Here is a 25,344-nt window from a genome sequence, read left to right on the forward strand (position 1 = left end):
CGTACTTCAAAGGACTGTCCAGAAACATTTGTGAATGTGAAAGAACCATCACTGCGAGAAACATGGCACGTCATGACAGAAAACTTCCCTCTGAAAGCACTGAGGAAACCGCTTAAGAGACTCGGCAATCAAAGGACAGCATGTCCGGACTGCCGTGCGCTAATCACCAGCAAAAATCTTTCTCACCATAGAAAGAACCTATATGAAACATTTTAATCTGTTTTTTTTTTGGGAAAGGGAGGCCTGAAGGTACCCAATAGAGGGTCAACACACTGCTGTCCGTTCACATTTTGATGAGTCGGCAAAACACTAGCCGGTAAAAGAAACAGGCGAGATTCAATCTCTGCGAAACGAGAAGGGATAGATTAACACTGAGACTGCAGAAATTGGCAAAAATGGGAGATCGAATGCGATGTTTAAAGAAAAATGTCTAATACTGCGAACAGAGTTACTTTCCCGAGGTACCCAATAGAGGGTCAACAGGGGGACGAAACAGCAGTAGAGCATCCAAACGCAGACGAGCAAACAACCGCCTCAGATAGGAAGCGAAAGATGAGGCCAGAACAGGAGAAGAAAGCGACAGCAACAAAGACAAGTTGGAAAGAACATGCTGATCGCATAGTCCAGGAGAAAGTCACACCCATGTGGACCTGGAACTCCCAAAGAGCGACAGCAAGTTTTCCGAGGGAGAATTGGTTCATGGAGATCTTGAAAGTCATCTCAGAAAACAAAGTTGAGGTAAGATGTTCTCGGAAAAGCTGGCAGAACACCCCGCAATCAAGTGGATAAATGCAAAAGTAAAAGATAAATCGTAGTACACCAAAAGAAGTGGAGTTTTTCTAAGAGTGGACCGTGAAGTTGAAACAGCAACGCTGTAAGAAGATCGGCTACAGAAACACAGCCGTCGATGTCGACGGAAATCGATTTATCTCACCCTACATCGCCTTGTGGAATGACTCCGAGGAACTCAATGAATACAAGGAGGAACTATATGACATGCTAAGATGGAAAGGCATTTTAATAGTCGGGGGTGGCTTTAACTCCAGCGTCGGTAACGTCGAGAAAAGAGGAGTCAACAATGTGGCCGTTGTTTATGGCTTAGGCACAACGAACAGAGCTGGTGTTGACCGGATAAACTGGTGCAACAAAAAAGGTCTGTGCTGGGCAAACTCCTTAAGGCAGGCAAAACCAGGAACCTGGCGACACCCAAGAACCGGGAAATGGCATGAAATTGATGAGTTCTTTGTAAGACAAGAAGACCGTTGCAGATGGATCACGAAAGCGACAACAATCCGACAACAAAACTGACTGTCGGACCACGACCCCAAATTTTTGCTGGCAAATATGTCGTTCTCAAGAAGGAACGAAGAAAATATCAAGAAACCCGGCTGCACCATCAACTGGGATAGACTCAAAGTTCCTGAGGCTGCCATAAAGTTTAAAGACGTGGTCAACAAGACCATAGACAGCTCATTGATATCAGTAGATTGGGCGCAACTAATGAGAACGATAATAGAGGCCAGGACAAAACACAGCGGAAAGAAAAAAAAGCGCTCAATCCATGGCTGGACCTACACCATGAAGCGATGGAAGATTTTCAGAGGGAAATGCATAGACTCACGAAAAAGTTAAAAAGCCGATGACAAGAAGAATGGTGGCGAGAGGTGGTGAAAGAAGCCAAGAGATCAGAACTCAAAGGCGATGTCTCTGCACTCTGCAAGACACTGAGAAGAATCGGAGTGAAGGACTGCAGCAGCATCGAGGAGAAGTTCTTCACAACCGAGGAGTTCAGATCACGTTAATTGACGGTATCCGAGGATCGTTTTCAGAGAACTGTATCAGAGATCAGGGAAACGGCCGCAACAACAACAGAGAGCTCGGACCAAACAGCTATGGATGCATCAATCCCCCTAGATTAGATCATAAGCTTCACAGAGTTCGAATGGGAACTGTCAATGATCAAGGACGGACACCCTGGAATTGAGAACGTCCGAGTATGTGCACTCGAATGCACTAGCCGAGAGGTACGGGAACGTCTCCACGACTGCATTCTAGACATACTGCAAACGTCGTCGAAGAGTGGCCTAACGAGGTGAAGGAAGGATGGGTCGTCCCACTACACAAGAAAGGGGCCAAGAAAGATTTGAACAACTACCGGGGTGTTTGCCTGTTTGCGAGCTGCATTATAGCCAAAATAACGGCTTCTAGACTGAGGAACTGGTCTGAGAAAATGAGACTACTAGGTGAGAACCGACGCGACCCAAATCATAGAAAGTGTGGATGAAAAAATCCGACAAGCAATGGGGAGAGAACACTGTGGACGACGACTGAGAGCCGTGCTTTTAGACATCAAGAAGGCCTACCCCCTTGTCAACAAACCGCTGCTATGGAAGATCTTGAGCCGGCTTCGCATGCCAGCAACGACTCTAAGGACACTTAAGAACCTTCATGAAGAAACAATGCACAGAGTAAAGTGAAGAGACGAACTAAGCCAAGAATTGTTCCCCCAAAGAGGACAGAGAGGGATATGCCACTTCTCCAGTTCTTTTCAACACGTATCACGCGGAAACGATGCCCCTTGCACACAATCGACGAAGTACAGCAGCTGAAAGTGCTGGCTTGGAGTGCGGGCTATCATGGCCCCGGAGCTGCAGAAATAGGCTGCCATCACTCAGCACTTCTTGAGAACTGAGGAAGGCAGTTTGCGAGGTGTTTACCATCACAGAGAGCCTCTTCGTAGACAACTTAACCCTAATTGGCGGGAACGACGAACTGTCATCAGGGAAAGCAGAAGTAAAGAGGGAAAGTCGAAGTACGAAGAGGAATGCCAGGATGGGAAAGAGGAATTGGTCGTGTTCGGTAAAGAATCAGCAGAGAAGACGCAAAAACTGCGGACAAAGATTGGGAAAAATGAAGATCTGCTATCCAGAATCAGCATACGCTACCCATCTTGGAACAAGATCAGGAAATGGTTTTGGAAGTCGAATCTAAAAAAGGAACCAAAGCAGTCATTGTCCAAGCGAGTCGAAGCAATTCTCCTCTTTGACTGCACTGCACATCTGTGGAACAAGTCAGAAATCAAGAAACTGCAGAGTGTAGACGATAAATCATACCGTTGATTTAGAACGAAGGACGAGGGCTGAGCGAGCTGAGAATGCAAAAGGTAGGAGTCAACGCTTTTGGAATCCGCGAACAGCTCAAAATCTCCTCCCTGCGGTGCAAAACTGAAACGCGGTCCTTACAAAAGATCGGGCATGTACTCAGGATGCCGGATGAAAGAACTGTTAAAAAGGTAATCTTGGCGCAGGGTGAGCACCATGAACACGGGAAAAGAAAGCTGAGAGGCGGAACAATATCTTGCCGGACAAGGCTTTTGGGCAAAGCAAACATCCACTGGACCCATGCTGGCACCATGGCTCGACAAAAACGGTAGAAGACAGTCAAAACCCGCAGAGAACCCATCAAAGATTGGGAGAAGCTTATGAGCCAGCGGAAGAGAGGCACAGCCCCGACCGACATCACAGAGAAGATGAGAGATCATCATGTCCCTACATTTGCAGGTGGGAAGGGTGCAACACTCAATGCAGAAACAAGACAGGTCTGTCGCAACACGAACAAATGCACGAGAAGAAAACTCAAACCCTGAGCTGAAATCGTTGCCAGAGAATGTTCGCGCGTCAGTGCAATCTGACGAACCATGCAACGTACTTCAAAGGACTGTCCAGAAACATTTGTGAATGTGAAAGAACCATCACTGCGAGAAACATGGCACGTCATGAGAGAAAACTTCCCTCTGAAAGCACTGAGGAAACCGCTTAAGAGACTCGGCAGTCAAAGGACAGCATGTCCGGACTGCCGTGCGCTAATCACCAGCAAAAATCTTTCTCAACATAGAAAGAACCTATATGAAACATTTTAATCTGTTTTTTTTTGCGAAAGGGAGGCGTGAATGTACCCAATAGAGGGTCAACACACTGCTGTCCGTTCACATTTTGATGAGTCGGCAAAACACTAGCCGATAAAAGAAACAGGCGAGATTCAATCTCTGCAAAACGAGAAGGGATAGATTAACACTGAGACTGCAGAATTTGGCATAAATGGGAGATCGAATGCGATGTTTAAAGAAAAATGTCTAATACTGCGAACAGAGTTATCTTCCCGAGGTACCCAATAGAGGGTCAACAGGGGGACGAAACAGCAGTAGAGCATCCAAACGCAGACGAGCAAACAACCGCCTCAGATAGGAAGCGAAAGATGAGGCCAGAACAGGAGAAGAAAGCGACAGCAACAAAGACAAGTTGGAAAGAACATGCTGATCGCATAGTCCAGGAGAAAGTCACACCCATGTGGACCTGGAACGCCCAAAGAGCGACAGCAAGTTTTCCGAGGGAGAATTGGTTCATGGAGATCTTGAAAGTCATCTCAGAAAACAAAGTTGAGGTAAGATGTTCTCGGAAAAGCTGGCAGAACACCCCGCAATCAAGTGGATAAATGCAAACGTAAATGATAAATCGTAGTACACCAAAAGAAGTGGAGTTTTTCTAAGAGTGGACCGTGAAGTTGAAACAGCAACGCTGTAAGAAGATCGGCTACAGAAACACAGCCGTCGATGTCGACGGAAATCGATTTATCTCACCCTACATCGCCTTGTGGAATGACTCCGAGGAACTCAATGAATACAAGGAGGAACTATATGACATGCTAAGATGGAAAGGCATTTTAATAGTCGGGGGTGGCTTTAACTCCAGCGTCGGTAACGTCGAGAAAAGAGGAGTCAACAATGTGGCCGTTGTTTATGGCTTAGGCACAACGAACAGAGCTGGTGTTGACCGGATAAACTGGTGCAACAAAAAAGGTCTGTGCTGGGCAAACTCCTTCAGGCAGGCAAAACCAGGAACCTGGCGACACCCAAGAACCGGGAAATGGCATGAAATTGATGAGTTCTTTGTAAGACAAGAAGACCGTTGCAGATGGATCACGAAAGCGACAACAATCCGACAACAAAACTGACTGTCGGAACACGACCCCAAATTTTTGCTGGCAAATATGTCGTTCTCAAGAAGGAACGAAGAAAATATCAAGAAACCCGGCTGCACCATCAACTGGGATAGACTCAAAGTTCCTGAGGCTGCCATAAAGTTTAAAGACGTGGTCAACAAGACCATAGACAGCTCATTGATATCAGTAGATTGGGCGCAACTAATGAGAACGATAATAGAGGCCAGGACAAAACACAGCGGAAAGAAAATTCAATCCATGGCTGGACCTACACCATGAAGCGATGGAAGATTTTCAGAGGGAAATGCATAGACTCACGAAAAAGTTAAAAAGCCGATGACAAGAAGAATGGTGGCGAGAGGAGGTGAAAGAAGCCAAGAGATCAGAACTCAAAGGCGATGTCTCTGCACTCTGCAAGACACTGAGAAGAATCGGAGTGAAGGACTGCAGCAGCATCGAGGAGAAGTTCTTCACAACCGAGGAGTTCAGATCACGTTAATTGACGGTATCCGAGGATCGTTTTCAGAGAACTGTATCAGAGATCAGGGAAACGGCGGCAACAACAACAACAGAGAGCTCGGACCAAACAGCTATGGATGCATCAATCCCCCTAGATTAGATCATAAGCTTCACAGAGTTCGAATGGGAACTGTCAATGATCAAGGACGGACACCCTGGAATTGAGAACGTCCGAGTATGTGCACTCGAATGCACTAGCCGAGAGGTACGGGAACGTCTCCACGACTGCATTCTAGACATACTGCAAACGTCGTCGAAGAGTGGCCTAACGAGGTGAAGGAAGGATGGGTCGTCCCACTACACAAGAAAGGGGCCAAGAAAGATTTGAACAACTACCGGGGTGTTTGCCTGTTTGCGAGCTGCATTATAGCCAAAATAACGGCTTCTAGACTGAGGAACTGGTCTGAGAAAATGAGACTACTAGGTGAGAACCGACGCGACCCAAATCATAGAAAGTGTGGATGAAAAAATCCGACAAGCAATGGGGAGAGAACACTGTGGACGAAGACTGAGAGCCGTGCTTTTAGACATCAGGATGGCCTACCCCTTGTCAACAAACCGCTGCTATGGAAGTTCTTGAGCCGGCTTCGCATGCCAGCAACGACTCTAAGGACACTTAAGAACCTTCATGAAGATACAATGCACAGAGTAAAGTGAAGAGAAGAACTAAGCCAAGAATTGTTCCCCCAAAGAGGACTGAGAGAAGGATGTGCCACTTCTCCAGTTCTTTTCAACACGTATCACGCGGAAACGATGCCCCTTGCACACAATCGACGAAGTACAGCAGCTGAAAGTGCTGGCTTGGAGTGCGGGCTATCATGGCCCAGGAGCTGCAGAAATAGGCTGCCATCACTCAGCACTTCTTGAGAACTGAGGAAGGCAGGTTGCGAGGTGTTTACCATCACAGAGAGCCTCTTCGCAGACAACTTAACCCTAATTGGCGGGAACGACGAACTGTCATCAGGGAAAGGAGAAGTAAAGAGGGCAGTGTCGAAGTACGAAGAGGAATGCCAGGATGGGAAAGAGGAATTGGTCGTGTTCGGTAAAGAATCAGCAGAGAAGACGCAAAAACTGCGGACAAAGATTGGGAAAAATGAAGATCTGCTATCCAGAATCAGCATACGCTACCCATCTTGGAACAAGATCAGGAAATGGTTTTGGAAGTCGAATCTAAAAATGGTTTTGGAAGTCGAACAAGTCAGAAATCAAGAAACTGCAGAGTGTAGACGATAAATCATACCGTTGATTTAGAACGAAGGACGAGGGCTGAGCGAGCTGAGAATGCAAAAGGTAGGAATCAACGCTTTTGGAATCCGCGAACAGCTCAAAATCTCCTCCCTGCGGTGCAAAATTGAAACGCGGTCCTTACAAAAGATCGGGCACGTACTCAGGATGCCGGACGAAAGAACTGTTAAAAAGGTAATCTTGGCGCAGGGGGAGCACCATGAACACGGGAAAAGAAAGCTGAGAGGCGGAACAATATCTTGCCGGACAAGGCTTTTGGGCGAAGCAAACATCCACTGGACCCATGCTGGCACCATGGCTCGACAAAAACGGTAGAAGAAGAGAGTCAAAACCCGCAGAGAACCCTTCAAAGATTGGGAGAAGCTTATGAGCCAGCGGAAGAGAGGCACAGCCCCGACCGACATCACAGAGAAGAAGATGAGAGATCATCATGTCCCTACATTTGCAGGTGGGAAGGGTGCAACACTCAATGCAGAAACAAGACAGGTCTGTCGCAACACGAACAAATGCACGAGAAGAAAACTCAAACCCTGAGCTGAAATCGTTGCCAGAGAATGTTCGCGCGTCAGTGCAATCTGACGAACCATGCAACGTACTTCAAAGGACTGTCCAGAAACATTTGTGAATGTGAAAGAACCATCACTGCGAGAAACATGGCACGTCATGAGAGAAAACTTCCCTCTGAAAGCACTGAGGAAACCGCTTAAGAGACTCGGCAATCAAAGGACAGCATGTCCGGACTGCCGTGCGCTAATCACCAGCAAAAATCCTTCTCAACATAGAAAGAACCTATATGAAACATTTTAATCTGTTTTTTTTTGCGAAAGGGAGGCGTGAATGTACCCAATAGAGGGTCAACACACTGCTGTCCGTTCACATTTTGATGAGTCGGCAAAACACTAGCCGGTAAAAGAAACAGGCGAGATTCAATCTCTGCGAAACGAGAAGGGATAGATTAACACGAGCCCTGATTGACGAAGGAATGATGATAGACAGAGCAAGGAGCCCGTTCAGAACCATCGTGAGGAAGGTGCAGCTGAAATACAGCATGGTAGTCCTGGGAGACTCGGTAGTGTACGGTACGTTCATACGCAATGCAGTCATTATCAGCTGCCCCGGTGCTACCCTTGCCAGAATGCCAGAACTGGAGAATACAAGCTACGTCAAAGGCATTGGTGTCAAGAGCATGGCAATCCTAGGCGGCACAAACGACCTTGTGGCAAGAGATGGGTCTGTCACTCCTCTGAAACGGATTCAAGAGAGGATGGAGAGGCTCATCACGGCTCCCAAGGATGAGCGGATGAAACTAGCCGTCAAGAAAGTTCCGGAAAGACGAAGTTACAAGGTCGAAAAAAGCCACTCAATAAGGCTTTCAAGCAGTGCGCCAAGAAGAATGGCGCAATCTCATGAATTTATGAAGCTCACATAAGTAGGAGTATGCGGTGACGGAATTAATTCATCACCCCGCCACCTTCAAGGGCTCACGGAGGACCTGTTCCTAGAACTGCAGAAACTCTGCTGAAGTAAGCAATAGAGAGTCAACTAGCAGTCTCCACAAAACCCAAAAGGAATCGTGACCAAGCAGCAACCACGCATAAACCACGTATAAACAAGTCCCACTAAGCAACCAAGCATCCCTAACCTGTCGCAACCAACGAAGATTCCAGACCCCCTGTGGGGCGTAGCGGAACAGAGAGAGAGAGAGAGAGAGAGAGAGAGAGAGAGAGAGACAGAGATTTTTTTGGGTAGAACACTCGAGTGATTGAAGCTTTGCTCCAGCAAATTTTAGTCGAAATTTCTGTTTCCCAAAGAGATTGACGGGTGTGCAAACGCTGCGATTAAATGCACCTTTGAAAGTAATCACTATATTTTGAAAGAAACCTTTTCGGCCTTCAGGTCCTTCGTTCCGTGTGGGCCAGCTATGTTGAACGTCACATCGTGCCTTGGGCTCATAACTTTTCTTGCATACTTTGATCGGTGAATGAAACAGTTCATCAACTATCGAGTAAAACATAAGTGTTAAGTCTTTTGCCACCGCTCTGTATTGAGACAGGAAATATTTGAAAACTTGTAATTTTGTTACTGTGGTTGATTGTTGCTGCGTTTACGTTGACTGTGTGATTGCCCTCGTCTATTTGGTTTCCGGAGGGTAGGAGGAGGATTTTGCTTCTGGGTACATCCATTTAAACCACAAGCATTCAGTTTGCAATCTTTCTTTGCCTAGACATCCATAACATAAGAGTTGCTTCCTCACTGCTGCGTACCGATCGTTCACACTCAGTTCCAAATTTTTTATGAGTGCCATCAGCTGGCGGAGTGATCGTTTGACGTTTTATTACATTCTCACATTAGAACTCCAGATAAGTTCGATGTCATCGAAAACCGTTTGTCTCTAGTCACGCTTCTTCGGTCTTCTTTTTTTTCGGTCTCCCTTGAGAGCTGAAGACCCTTCATGCATGAATGCCATTCTAGATAGCCGTTTTTCAAACAATCAGATCAGGCAATTCTTCAATTTTATTATCAACATAGAACAATACTTCTATTTGAGAACTTGAGGTAGTTTATCTGCTGCCATGCAGTGTCGAGCTCCATTGCAGATCAACCACTTGTCTGTACTCTTTGGGCACGTTCAAAAAGTTGGACACAACAACTGAGAAACTTATCAGACCTGATGGATACTGAGGATTCTCTCGACTTGCTTTGCGTACTTTTCAGCTTTGCATCGATGATAAAATGATGCCTTCCACATTTCGTCACAATCATCTTCCGAATTTCTGTCAGGTCCAACACTGAGGGGAGCCGTCGCCCAGAAGATCGACGAAATATAATCAAACCAGGAGGTTTTAATTGGTGAAGCAAGCAGTCTTGTCAATCAACAAACTCGCCTCTGCCACTCCTGTACGCCGTTTGAATAAAACTGTCTCAAAAATTGTTCAGACCAATCAAGCAAGAAATTCTAAAACTTAATTTTTTTTCAAGAAAACGGAATCCGAATACTAAGATATTGTCATTCCCAATTTCAATATCTTTTCAAGCAATTCCCTGTAAATTAAAATCCCTGATAGACCAATTATCCTAAAGGACAAAAATCGATGCTCTTCAAGGGGTCGCAGGTCGAAGGGGAGGGGCCAAAAAGTTTAAAAACAACTACTGTCGCGCAAATTTCTTACCGAGGTGAACCACACTACACATTTTCTTGATCTAAAACTCAATAATACCCGAGCAATCTCTTCTAGTGTCCTCCAGTTCGGGAAAAAATTAAAAGGTCATATCTCGTAACCTTAATGTGAAAAGCATTTCGGGTAAAGATTTCAAAAAAACAACTCTCTGATTACAAGTTTGAACTTTGGTTCAGAACACTGATACTGATACAACTTCGCAAGTAAATGAAATGAATCGACAGCCAATATGCCTCTGTTCAGTTATTTGTCTTTTTAACGACATCTTACTTAATTCCCCTAAGAAGCGCTTTTGAAACAAAAACCTATTATTCGGAATGCTCAACTCAAATAAGACAGAAATCCAACTTAACTCAAAATAAGCACTCCTACCGAACTCCAAGTCTAAATCAGTACGATGCTAGTCTAAAAACGGATGCTTTTCAGTACTACGCAAGTCTTATTACAACTGTTACAAGTCTTGGCCAAGATTTTGGTAATATTTGTAAGCTGATTCATAAGTAAAACAAACTTAAAATTTCGAGTGAAAATTTCGAACAAATTTGCATTGTGCCACGATTTCGTGTTTAAATTCTAGCCACTTCCCCACAGTGCTTTGAATACACCCCAAAGCCATTCAAAACTATCAACTAGCACACCATTAGGTCAGCAGAGGCCATGCAAATTGTTTTTCAACCAGATTTCGGCCAGTTTCAGCCAAATTACGGCTCCAAAATAGCCGAAGTCAATAATATACAGCTTTAGAGATTTGCCTTCATAACTATAATATGGTCATAAAAATGCAAAAATGCTACAAGATTCAGCTGACATGAGTTGTAGCGCCGCAACTGAAAACTTTTGGATAGTCGCCACGTGCTGGTTATTCATGCGCTTATTGTTTCTAAAAATGCGGACCTGACCAACTATCACGTTATTTAACGGAGCATGCGGTACACGATATGCATGGGAGTGACTGGAACGATTATTTAAACAATCTCAAAATGAGTAAAGAGGCAGGGGATGATAATATATCGACGTACTTTTCAAAACATGGAGACTGAATCCCATGTTTTGACTAATGTGATACAACATTGTTCAAATTGACTTTAGGAAGATCAAAGATATGAGAAATGATTTCGCACACGATACGAACAAACAACTGATTGACTTGGAACATGATTCCTGATTCAAAGAAACAAATGATAATTTAACGATCATGTTTTCTCGACAATTGTCTAAAACTCTGGACAAATAATTGGAGTTTTTGAGTGCATACAAGTATCGATCTTTCGAAATATTTTCCAAAAATTTCTATGAAATGTCATAAATGAAGATGAGTTCAAACATTTAGTCGACCAAATTGATCCTCATCGAATTTTTTGATTTTCCAAATGTCAAACCTAGCTAACTTGGGTGAATGCCAAACCATAGAATAGAACCCCGGGGTCGATTTGAGGGAGCTTCTTCGCCGTTTCCATCCAATATACGCCAAATTTCAGCCGAAAATTGACATTTCTTGATTGTTCAAACATTCCCTCGAGGGGCCAATTTGTTAACAAGAAGCCGTTGAGGCTATTTTTGCTGTCTTCTCGGCTATTTTTGACGTTTTGTTGGTTATTTTTCACGTCTTCCTTTGCCGTTTTCTTGGTCGATTATTTTTGACGTTTTCCCGGCTGTTTTTCACTTTCGGCTATTTTGACGCATTTTTGGAAAGTTTTGACCTAGTCCAAGGTATTTTTGCCGTTACGTTTTTGAATTTTTACTGTCTCAAAAATTGTTAAGACCAATCAAGCAAGAAATTCTAAAATTGTTAAATTTTTTTCAAGAAAACGCAATCGGAAAACTAAGATATTGTCATTTCCAATTTCAATATCTTTTCAGGCAATTCCCTGTAATCAAAATACCGAAAAGACCAATTATCCTAAAGGACTAAAATCGATGTCCAGGGGTTCGTCAAGGGGTTACAGGTCGAAGTGGAGGGGCTAAAAATTTAAAAACAACTACTGTCGCGCAAATTTCTTACAGAGGTGAATCCAACTACACATTTTCACGATCTAAAACTAAATAATACCCAAGCAATGTCTTTTAAGGTCCTCCAGTTCGGTTAACAAATCAAAAATGTCATATCTCGGATCTTAAGGTGAAAGGCATTTCGGTTAAAGATTTCAAAAACAACTGTCTCATTTCAAGTTTGAACTTTGGTTTAGAACACTGATACTGATACAACTTCGCAAGTAAATAAAATGAATCAACAGCCCAATATGCTTTGGTTCAGTTATTTGTTTGTTAATGACATCTTACTAAATTCCCCTAAGAGGCGCTTTCGAAACAAAAACCTATTATTCGGAATGCTAAACTCAAATAAGACAGAAATCCAACTTAACTCAAAATAAGCACTCCTACCGAACTCCAAGTCTAAATCAGTACGATGCTAGTCTAAAAGCAGATGTTTTTCAGTACTGCGCAAGTCTTAATACAACTGTTACAAGTCTTGGCCAAGATTTTGATAATATTTGTAAACTGATTCATAAGTAAAACAAACTTCGAAAATTTCGAGTGAAAATTTCGAACAAATTTGTAATGTGCAACGATTTCGGGTTTCAATTCTAGCCACTTCACCACCGTGCTTTGAATACACCCCAAAGCCATTCAAAACTATCAACTAGCACGCCATTAGGTCAACAGAGGCCATGCAAATTGTTTTTCAACCAGATTTCGGCCAGTTTCAGCCAAATTACGGCTCCAAAATAGCCGAAGTCAATAATCCACAGCTTTAGAGATTTGCACTTATAACTATAAAATGGTCATAACAATGCAAAAATGCTACAAGATTCAGCTGATATGAGTTGTAGCGCCGCAACTGAAAACTTTTCGATAGTCGCCACGTGCTGGTTATTCATGCGCTTATTGTTTCTAAAAATGCGGACCTGACCAACTATCACGTTATTTAACGGAGCATGCGTTACACGATATGCAAGGGATTGACTGGAACGATTATTTAAACAATCTCAAAATGAGTAAAGAGGCAGGGGATGATCATATATCGACGTACTTTTTAAAACATGGAGACTGAATCCCATGTTCGGACTAATGTGATACAACATTGTTCAAATTGACTTTAGGAAGATCAAAGATATGAGAAATGGTTCTGCACACGATACGAACAAACAACTGATTGACTAGGAACATGATTCCTGATTCAAAGGAATAAATGATAAGTTTAACTATTATGTTTTGTCGACAGTTGTCTAAAACTCTGGACAAATAATTGGAATTTTTGAGTACATACAAGTATCGCTCTTTCAAAATATTTTCCAAAAATTTCTATGAAATGTCATAAATGAAGAAGAGTTCAAACATTTAGTCGACCAAATTGATCCTAGCCGAATTTTCTGATTTTCCAAATGTCAAACCTAGCTAACTTGGGTGAATGCCAAACCATAGAATAGAACCCCGGGGTCGATTTGAGGGAGCTTCTTCGCCGTTTTCATCCAATTTACGCCAAATTTCAGCCGAAAATCGACATTTCTTGATTTTCAAACATTCCCTCGAGCTGCAAATTTGTTAATAAGAAGCCAGTGAGGCTATTTTCGCTGTCTTCTCGGCTATTTTTCACGTTTTGTTGGTTATTTTTCACGTCTTCCTTTGTCGTTTTCTTGGTCGATTAATTTTGACGTTTTCCCGGCTGTTTTTGACTTTCGGCTATTTTGACGCATTTTTTGGCAAGTTTTGACCTAGTCCCAGGTATTTTTGCCGTTACGTTATTGAATTTTTACTGTCTCAAAAATTGTTAAGACCAATCAAGCAAGAAATTCTAAAATTGTTAAATTTTTTCAAGAAAACGCAATCGGAAAACTAAGATATTATCATTTCCAATTTCAATATCTTTTCAGGCAATTCCCTGTAATCAAAATACCGAAAATACCAATTATCCTAAAGGACTTAAATCGATGTCCAGGGGTTCGTCAAGGGGTCACAGGTCGAAGTGGAGGGGCCAAAATTGTAAAAACAACTACTGTCGCGCAAATTTCTTACAGAGGTGAACCCAACTACACATTTTCATGATCTAAAACTAAATAATACCCAAGCAATGTCTTTTAAGGTCCTCCAGTTCGGTTAACTAATCAAAAATGTCATATCTCGGATCTTAAGGTGAAAGGCATTTCGAGTAAAGATTTCAAAAACAACTGTCTCATTTCAAGTTTGAACTTTGGTTTAGAACACTGATACTGATACAACTTCGCAAGTAAATAAAATGAATCAGCAGCCCAATATGCTTTGGTTCAGTTATTTGTTTGTTAACGACATCTTACTAAATTCTCCTAAGAGGCGCTTTCGAAACAAAAACCTATTATTCGGAATGCTAAACTCAAATAAGACAGAAATCCAACTTAACTCAAAATGAGCACTCCTACCGAACTCCAAGTCTAAATCAGTACGATGCTAGTCTAAAAGCAGATGTTTTTCATTACTGAGCAAGTCTTAATACAACTGTTACAAGTCTTGGCCAAGATTTTGGTAATATTTGTAAGCTGATTCATAAGTAAAACAAACTTCAAAAATTTCGAGTGAAAATTTCGAACAAATTTGTAATGTGCAACGATTTCGGGTTTAAATTCTAGCCACGTCCCCACCGTGCTTTGAATACACCCCAAAGCCATTCAAAACTATCAACTAGCACACCATTAGGTCAACAGAGGCCATGCAAATTGTTTTTCAACCAGATTTCGGCCAGTTTCAGCCAAATTACTGCTCCAGAATAGCCGAAGTCAAGGAATATACAGCTTTAGAGATTTGCACTCGTAACTATAATGTGGTCATAACAAAGCAAAAATGCTACAAAATTCAGCTGACATGAGTTGTAGCACCGCAACTGAATACTTTTCTATAGTAGTGACGCGTTAGTTATTCATGCGTTTATTGTATCTAAAAAGGCGGACCTGACCAGCTATCACGTTATTTAACAGAACATGCGTTACACGATATGCGAGGGAGTAACTGGAATGATTATTTAAACGATCTCAAAATTAGTAAAGAGGCAAGTGATGATTATATATCGATGTACTTTCAAAATATGTAGACTGAATCCCACGTTTGGACAAATCTGACACAACTTTAATCAAATTTGCGCGTGATGATGTCGTTCTGATTGGCACAGGTAGGGATAACCGTTTCAAACCAGACTTTAAGAAGATCAAAGATATGAGAAATGATTACGCACACGATACGAACAAACAACTGACTGACGCGGAACATGATTCTTGATTCAAAGAAATGAATGATAATTAACCACGATCATGGTCTGGTCGACAAATGTCTAAAATTCTGGACAAATATTTGGAGTTGTCGAGTGCACACAAGTATCAGTCTTTCGAGATATTTTCTTGAAACATTCTATGAAATGTTTTCATTGAAGATGCGTTCAAACATTTAGTCGATCATATTGATCCTCACCGAAATTTCTGATTTACCAAATGTCAAACCTAGCGAACTTGGGTGAAGGTCAAATCATGGAATAGAACCCCGGGATCGATTTGAGGGCACTTCTTGGCCGTTTTCAGCCGAAAACCGACATCTCTTGATTTTTCAAACATTCCCTCCAGAGGGCAAAATCGTTAGGAAAAAAACAGAAGCCGGTGAGGCTATTTTTTGTCTTCCCGGCTATTTTTTTTCCGCGTTTTTTCTGCTATTTTTGACGTCTTCCCGGCCCTCTTTGCCATTTTTTGTTCGGCTATTTTCTACATTTTCCCGGCTGTTTTCGACTTTTTCGACGCATTTTTCGGCAAATTTTGACGTATTCCCAGGTATTTTTGACGTTTTGTTGTCTATTTTTGACATCGTCCCGGCTATTTTGACGTCTTCTCGGCTATTTTTGACGAATTTTTTAGCTATCTTTGATGTTTTCACGGCTATTTTAGCCGTTTTTTCGGCTACATTTGACGTCTTCCCGTCTGTTTTTGACGTTTTTTCCAGCTATTCTTGTCATTTTATCTTTTTTGATCTTTTTTGAGTGCCATGGCTTGGATTAACACTTGCACCTCAGGGCCAAGACTGTGAATTAGAACTGCAAGTCTTGGCCAAGACATGCATAACACCGACAAGTGTACAAGTGTGAAAAGTGATATGATCGTAGCAGTGATTCAGTATTGATTTTCGACTTGCAAATAGATTTGCCCAGTTTTGAACTTGACCTGCGTTAGGTTGTGGTACACAGGTACCAGTGATACCATTCTAACCAATCATTCCGTTGCCACTTTCCTTTTATAGTTAAAGATCATTTTGCCCTCTAACTATAATTTGTTTACGTCTGTGGTGTTTTCATTCATATTTTGTTCATACTTTGCAACTTCTCCAAAGCTAGGTCTGTTCATACTTTGAAGTACACAGTTTAGTCGTTCAAATTTTATTTTTGTGCATTGATTTGTCTAAGATTTTCTAATCGAGTGCTAGTTTAATGGAGCTGTCCTTTTTAACTAAAGACAATTGGCGAAATAAAAATTTTGTCAGAACATGCATTGAGTTTTTTAATGTTTCCTTGTTCTAATAGAGTTTCTTACTTCTTTTTGACCTAGTCTTGTATGTATAGATGGACTTCTCGGCGTTTTTGGTGATAAGCTTGATAATTTTTGCGGAATTGCGATTGTACTGTGTGGATTTTTGAATGAACAATTCTGCTGACTAGACCGGGCAATTCTACAGCTATTTGTTGCTTTATACGATTTGGTTTGCTGGTGCCATTAACTATTTTGTTTGTAGCTGGTTGTTTGATGCATATTCCCAATGTCTCGAACAGATCTAGTCCAATTAATGGTCAAAGTCCGTTCTCTACTATCACGAAATGTGCATTTGTAGCGCTCCAATTTTTATACCCGACTGGTGCTACTAGTGTTCCGAGTGTTTTCACTGGTTCATTTGAGAACTTTTTAATATTTCTCTTTTCTGTTACCCATTCCTCCTCCTTACAATTATCTATGATCGATAATGCAATATCGTTTGTTACTATTGAACATACACTTCCTGAGTCTAGTAATAGTGTTAACTGGTTGTTTCCGATTTTGACTTTCATGTTTTGAGGGGTGATTTTGTCAGTGCCTACGCATTTCTCATCTGATGAACTCTAGTTTGAATTCTATTTTGTATTGTAGTCTTCCACATTGTACACTGTTTCGTCTACAATGCCGTTGTCATTTTTAATGTTTTGTACGTTTCTGTTACTATTTCTTCCTTTAGGTTTTTGGCATGTTTTTGCGAAGTGGTTCATTATTCCGCAATTGTTGCACTTTTTCCTAAAGCAAAACAGTTTTATTTATGATTTCGTTGTAACGCTTGTCCACCACTTAGACACTGGTTTGTTTGATTTTGTTTAGTGAAATTCATTCTGGTTTGTTGTTGACGATTCAGGGGGCGATAATCATTGGTGTTCTGAACAGACAGATAAACGATCCGAAGGGAAAATCAGGCCTCATGTGTATAGAAGGACAAGGCCGACCGACCCCGCAGACCGACGACTCCGTACAACTCATGTTAGCAAAGAAGATCCCTGCCGACAAGCGATCAAAGAAAGATTTACAGGGAATTTAAGTGCTGAAACCAGGGTCCACAGTGGTCAAAAAAGACAATTAGACCCTTGTGATCAAAGAAACAGTAAAGATGGCGGTAACGGTCAGAAAATTAGATATAGCCAAAGTCAGTTCAAAGGCCAAAAAAGATAAACCACTGAAAGTTTAGGCGGATCGCAGACCAAAAACAACTCCTGGTAGGAAGAGAAAAGAATAAGCCGCCGCAGCAAACCTGATGACGCTAGTTTCACGCGCCCTACGCGTACGGATGCTCGTAAAGCCACTACCCTCTCCACCATCACCAACCAAGAGCCCCAGGACCTCTAGAAATACTACAACAGCGACAAAGCAAACGAGAGCGAAAAGAGCCCAAAATAAACGAGTCTACTGTTTCCTGCCCAGCACTAATAGCTGTGCCAAAGAAGAAACGAAGCGCCAGTAAAACCCCAATAATCAACACCAATCGACCAGTGTAGCACGTCGGCATTTAAGCGCTACACTTATTGAAGGGATACAAACGCTCGCGGAGCGAAATCCCCCCGAAGACACGCACCTCGAATTAGGCAAAATCAAACCGCAAAGAGCCCCAGCGGTACAAACATATGTCTCAAACATTAGTGCACAAACTCTAACTCACTTGGAGGCCGTAATGAATTCTGACTCAGATAGTCTCTTTCTAAACTCCTACACTCATAAAATTTACAAGCTTACAATATATTAGTAGCTAACCATTACATATTTCTATCTAACTTTCCGTCAAGATCATCCCTATGAAACGAAAAGTAGCAAAGCTTATTTTTCGTTTGTAAGGTGGGATATGTCGTAGACAGGTACCGGTGATACAATTCTAACCCACCATTCCGTTACTAATTTCCTTTTACAGATATAGTTCATTTTGTCCTCTAATTATAATTTGTTGCGGCATTTTCGTTCATTTATTGTCCACACCTTGCAACTTCTCCAAAGTTAAGTCGGTTCATACTTTCATGTAAACATTATAGTTGTTCAAATTTTATTCATGTCTAGTGTCTGATCATATTTCTGTTGCTAAGTAAATCATTCAATCCGGAAATTCCGAAGCAAGCACTTGAATTCAATTCCAGGTAATGTTTTTCATTGGCCAAGCGAAAACAATAAACAAGTAAAATAGCCTAACCGCACCGGGAATGATAATACGCTCAGAATTAATTATAAGCCTCATTTGAGCCGCAAATGAGCACAGTGTTAACTCATACAGTACTCATAAATTAGTTAGGCTTGATTCGGTCCGCGATTGAGCATAATCAACTAAAACACTTGATTAGCGCCGCGAATCAACATATTTTCTCGTACAAGAAGCGTGTGCGACATAGGACCAGGCAGTTTACTGCTTACCACTAGTTGCACGCATCTTAGATTCTCTTTCAGAAACTCTAATGGCTGACTTTCACACAGCGATTTCTACTAGCAAAAGACCTGGAAAATACTTTCATATGATTATTAAGATTTACTAATCTGATGCAAGAATTTTCGTAAAGGACACCTTTGTGATAAAAAGTCATCCAAAATATTGCAAATTTCTTGCTTTTAGTTACACGTCTAGAACGAAAAACTACAGGAGAATCTCAATTTCATGGCAAACCATCCTTTGAAAACTTAAAATCTATCTAGGCGTCGCCGATCTGTTATCCTACAAGACTGCATATTAGATGAAAAGGAATTAAAACAATTTACCATATTAGAAAATCAACTCCACAAAAACTTCTGAGAATTGTTTTAAATGAGCTGCTATTATGTCATTTGCAATACTCAGCAGCTGCCATTCACACAAATTGAGCAAAATATAATAGTATCCTTGGACAAACAGCTAAACTGGGCATTGAGGGCAACATATTTTAGGCAGAAATTTGAATCTCTTCAAGATATTAAACGCAATTGAGGAGAATCTAACTTTATCCTGGTAACAACAGCTAAACTGGGCATTAAGGGCAACATATTTCAGACAAAAATTTGAATCTGATCAAGATACTAAAAGCAGTCGGGGAATATACTCCCCCTTAAACTCTTTTTGCGATCAAAAATATTACATTTTTGGAAAATAAAAACAGTTACGACCTGCTTTAACACCACCAACTGGACGTCCATTAGCCACTTGGAGTCCTCATGAGTCTAACAGGGCAAAAAAATGTTCTGGTACCTAAGATTTGTTTCTATAAAAATCAGGAACTCATTTGTGAGATTGGCAATACTAGATTTGGATGAAATACCCCGCAAAAAAAAATCAAACAAGACAAAAAAAATTCTCAAGCTGCTTAGAATTCCTGCTTTTTAACCTTTTTTAACTTGAACCCTTTTTTGCGGAAGGTTACTTGTTCAACGTGGCGTGATTTTATATTTGGAAATATGAATTAGACTTACTATTGTTGGTTTGACGTATGAAAAAGTATAAACTTAACGCGCTTCCTTCGTTTATTACGCGACGAAAATTGAATTCACTTAACTTTTCTAATGGTAAAGTAATAAGTCATTTGTAAATATTTTCACTGCCGGAATAACATCAGTTGTATACTCCTTGATATGATTCGGAATTCAGTGTTTTTTATATCTATTTTGAGTTGTTTTTTTTTAATTTTTTTCGCGAGCGCCCCCCGCCCCCCAGTCTTATATAGCCAAAACTTAGGCACCTCCCAAAATTAATGTTTGGCTCCCTTGTGAAAAAGTTATTTATTTTTATAATAACTTTTCTGGTTTAATACATCGACGACCACATATGTAACAATTTTCAAGAAAATTATAGTAGCAGACCCAGTTTTTGGTATACATATTATTTTCAAACCTCCGCTTTATTAGTATTTTCTAAATGCCTAACCTCAAATGCATACTTAACGTTTACTGGGAGGGCGCTAGCTGAAAAGATCGCTTTTTTGTATTATTTCTGTCTGTTTGTTATTTATCTATATATTTTATGTTCGTTGTTTGGCTATTAAACAATAACTTGCGTTGTGGTATAGCAATAAGAGTGTAATTTTCATACAATGTTTCCCTCTAACTGTTTTTTCTCAAAAAGTATAATCTGATCGGTCAAAAAATTTAAAACACTAATTTTACGCGTTTAATTAACCATAATTCGACATAGGCTACCAGAGTAGAATGTTTTGCCTCCCCAACTCGTGGTTCTAGACGAAGTTTGCATACATATACCCCGCCCCCCCCCCCCCCCCCCCCTCACCAACTCATAGTTCTAGACGGCGTACATATATAACCCCCATCCCCTAGACGAATTCGAACTAATAAGTTGGCACACATATAACACATAATTCGTGGATGCTAATTATTGAATGCTAGTTATTGTGAATACTAGCTATTGTATGATGTAATATAGAAATTTTTGGGAAACGCGTTTTGGGAGACGATTCTAAGAGTGGGTGGGTGAGGTGGTCACCGGTGATTTTTAACATTTAATTGTGTTATCTTTATCACATTTGGTAATCACAATGTCGCACTGAAAACCAAAAAAACTTGTGGAATTATGAAGAGTTGAGATGATGGAATAGTTACCCAATAAACAGCGCCCAGTTGAAGAAAGAACGTGTTTCCATTATTTAATACTATCTAACTCCCGTAATAAATAACTAAAACGGTATCACGTAGCTGCTCTTTAATTTTGGTTTTGTTAAACAAGAATTTAACTGAAGAAGTGAATCTCAGTGAGAAAATAGGCTTATCAACACAAACCATCTGTCAAGCTAGAATCAGTAGCTATTTGAACTGCTGTCTTGTTTAGCCGACAAAGCTGCTCGTCGAATTTTTTTTGTATAGAATAATTGTATTCTAATGAGCGTTCAGCGCAAAAACATTGATCATTGACTGCGTTTTCTTTGAAGAAAACTAAGCGAAACCCGTAGAAAAGTCGGACTATCCAGGCGTGGATAATTTCGGCTAAATGACGTCTCGTCTAAAAGATCGATTCGCTCATTACGGAACGTCGTGAAATACACGATTGCAGCAACGAACAAATGGCATTCAGTTAGCCGAAGCTTAGCGAATCGAATCATAATGTAAAAGATAACATGTGATTTTTTTTGTTTTCCTATCTCCGTAATCGCAGCTTTTTTCTATCAATAACAATAATAAATAATAAATTAATCGAAATTGCTCAAAACGGTGCTTACTTCTTTTGCTATTTAGTGGTCGGCCAATTGCCCCTCGAATTTAGTTCATATAACAATACGGAGACAAAAACAAAGAAATTTCAATTTGTGCATGCTGAGAGCTATTTCTGAGAAAAAGATTTACAATTCCTAGGAAATGTGGATATAAATAAGAACGTATACTCTCAAAGAAAATGTTGAGCGTGGAGAACCGATATATTTCATGCTGACACATGAATTTTTAAATACTGTGTTAAACATTAGTTTTCACACCAGTTCAGGAGTTAATAAATCGACTGATAGCGAACCCTGTATTTGTCCAACTGGTTTTACAACACGATAAAAAAGAATGAGATATTTAATGAGGTACACACAAACTCAAGAAACCAAAAAAAATGCAAATTTAAAATCACTTCATTATTAGGAGGGAAGTTACCTAGGCTGAGGTCCGACCAAAAACGAATGCACCATGGTGGGGGGTCCCAAAATTTCAAAATTACACGATCTGGATGGAGACATGGATGAACGCATGAAAGTCTATAGAAATAGGCATGCAGGACGGTATTTGCTCGATAGAAATAGGCACAAAGTCTACGATTGCACGACGGCCTGGACATAGCAACCTGCTTTCACCCTCGGTCTGCACACTTCAAGTTGAGGCAAATTTACATGACAGAGTACCTTAACGCACCTGCAACGTTAGCTAATTTTGCCTTACCTAAAGCTAACGTAATCATTACATTAAAAGGGCTCTATGTTATAGCCCCCAACGCCTTATAGCCAATCTGTTTGCACCCCCCAGAAATTCAATTTTTGTTACTTATCTATGTTTGCTTTGATAACGGTAATATGTCGTCATCAGAGCTAAATTGAAGAGATTTTGCTCTCGATAAGTTTCAAAATGGATCGATAAAAATGTTCTTGGACAAGATATGTAAAATCAAATTAAATGCAGAGAAATTCAGCAATTAATGGAATTTTGGATGATGTGAAGGCGGCTACGACACAAAAGAGCTGGGTCTGAAGGTCCCGGTGCGCTAAACAAAAAGTTGCTATACTTGTGTACGCAATCCACGAAATGAACAATTGCCAGCAAGTTAGTCGGTCGCTCCAAACAACAGAAACACGCACAATTAACATACAGAGAAAATAAAACAGGCGAAAACCCTCTTTTAGCCCTCGTTTTTTAAGACATCACTATCTGGGATAAAGCTTTGTTGACTACCCTGACAAAAAAGGACAGCAAATATTCTTTTTCTTTCCTTATAATAATTCAATGTGCATTTTGCTGAGCTGTATTTTTTCCATAAATCAAGTATTAATTATCAATGGAAACCTAGGTAATTTAACCTTTAGGAAAACAGCACCCGAAAAAAAACCTTCTGAATCTGAACCTGAAGTTGCCGCCCATAGGAGCCCAACACAGTTTATCAAAGAACTGAGTATACAAGAGTTGGAGAGATAGAGCGATATTGGATGGGCTCTAAACCGACAAACTGTCATATGCCATATGATTTTGTCTTATCAGCAGCTTTGACAAATTGTGCACTTAGAAACTAGAGGAGCTCTAAGAGAGGTGCTAAGCGACTTAATGCCTCTCCGGAATTTACCTGTTTATCCCGGGGCAAAAACCTGTTTTTGTGGGCGACAAGAAATTCTCAGACAAGAAATCATAATAGACATAAAAATCACCACAGGACTAATACACTCTTGGTATTTCTACGACGGTCTTTTGAGAAAATAAATCAACTTTACTTCATGCTTAATTTCATTGACAATGTTCTGGATGTTCTTTGCATATATAGTTCGTTTTGAACCAATCAAAAGTCAGCACTTTTTTCACTTCTTTTGGGTTTGTTCCAAACACGTGCACTTCCGAGCCATCTTTAGGCGCCATGACGTAATGAGCACCATCTATGACGTCAGACATGAAGAGAAAGTTGTTCCCAGCATCAATGCTACCAAAGTTTAACCCATGGATCATGTTCACGCATAAAGTGTAATTGTATATAGCGGTGATTGTAATAAGTCTTTTATCCTGGTTTCTACAAGCAAAGAGAAAATATTTCCTCAAAAAAGAATATAGAGCTTTTTAAATTTTCTCGGATCCATTGTTTTGCCTCCCCCCAACCCCAACTTAGTGGGCTTATATCTTTTACGCCCCCAGATGCACGTGCTATTTTTTACATAGTAACATGCTTGTAGAAAGCATAAGAATAAACTCAATAGAAATTTCATAACCAGATAGCGCTAGTTAAGTCAAATAAATTAGGTCAAATTAGACAAGTTAATTAGGTGTTTGAAATAAACTTTCTTTCTTAAAGGGTTATTGTTTTGAAGGCGCCAGAGAGGGGAGTTCAATGATATATCTTAAACAAACAAATTAATGAACAAAAGCATATTGAGCTGTAAATCTATTTTGATTAATTAGCGAAGTTGAATTTTTGCATCAGGCCAAAGTCGAAATGAGTGATTTAAGTTTAGAAGAAAACTAGAGAGCGAACATTTGAAGTGAACTAGATAGTTTGAACAGAATTGGAATTTCAATTTGAACCAAATTAAAGTGTGATTTCAAATTTACAAAATAATTGGCAACTCCAAAACTTGGTACACTCAACTCTTTAAGTTATAATCGTCATTGGAATCTAAACTTTTGTGGGGATATTCTTCTTATGATTGTTGATATATAATAGGGATACGCAGCCGTATATACATTTTTGATCTGATTTTTTGGCACAAGAAATGGTGTTATTCGGTGGTTTTTGATAATTTGCGGTATAAATATCGATTGTTTATGGATGAAATAACGGTAGAAACCAGGCGTACTAGCATGTACTGGTGCAGTAATGTATTGGATAATCATGGGAATGGTTTAGAAAGTTGTGGAAGAAATTCATTAGAGTTTTGGTGACTTTAAGTAATTAAAAAGGCAATTTATCAGTTTTCCAAATACCCTACCGATAAAAAGTTGTCCGACCTCCCCCGCGATGGGAAGGAGTTATTGGTTGATAACTGGTTAATGATGGGGAGGTACACCTAATGGTTCTCTATTGCGAGAATAATTTTCAGGCGAATCCGACCACCCACCCCCCAGCTATTAACACCGGAAGTAGTGTGATTTGAAGGTTTTTAGGTATTTTACTGTGAAAAATGAATGTTTGAGTCAATAATAAGGCGATTAATCAATTGTAATGTCCTGCACGTATGAATTAATGTTTTTGCATGATCTTGGGAAGGGTTTAGGATATAAAAAGGCGATTTTTAGGTATATTGGTAATTATCACAGGAATGTAGTTAGCACCTAAATTGAATTAGTTTTTTTTCGAAAAGTTGACGTCGGATTGACCTGAAAATAGGGGGATAGACTAATTTGGGTACGACGAATCCAATTTCAATGTCAGATCTGACCCCACACCAACCTGAACGGAACTAGCGCACGCCGGTGCTGCGGAACGTAAAAATTGAATTGCTCGTGGAGTATTGGTAGTAGCCCTATGATTTTTGGAGGGTTAGTGTAACTTTTCAAGGGCTTTCGATTGATGATATTTTCATTCCCAAATTCCGACCGGAAGTCGGTGCTTCGGGACGACCCGAGTGCCGAAAACTGGAAATTGGCCTTTTTGAGCGGCCGAATGACTTTGAAATGGTTTTATTATGATAACCTGAGACACTTAGTGACAAAAAATAACCACCCCGGTCAATTTTGACGAACTCGGCTTTTTCGGGTTTCGGCAC

General features: G+C 40.6%; 1 protein-coding gene across 1 annotated transcript in view; it reads right to left on the bottom strand.

The window, feature by feature from the left end:
• Positions 1-21,177, bottom strand: part of LOC142345817 (uncharacterized) — a 56,318-nt gene extending 35,141 nt beyond the window's left edge. Inside the window, exon 1 of the mRNA XM_075398201.1 lies at positions 21,017-21,177. Coding sequence (XP_075254316.1) covers positions 21,017-21,057 — 41 coding nt within the window. The 5' untranslated portion in view covers positions 21,058-21,177. The remainder of the gene's footprint in view (positions 1-21,016) is intronic.
• Positions 21,178-25,344: the final 4,167 nt, after the last annotated feature.

The sequence above is a fragment of the Convolutriloba macropyga genome, chromosome 1 (genome assembly GCF_964194025.1).
Source record: "Convolutriloba macropyga chromosome 1, txConMacr16.3, whole genome shotgun sequence".
Taxonomy (NCBI): domain Eukaryota; kingdom Metazoa; phylum Xenacoelomorpha; order Acoela; family Convolutidae; genus Convolutriloba; species Convolutriloba macropyga.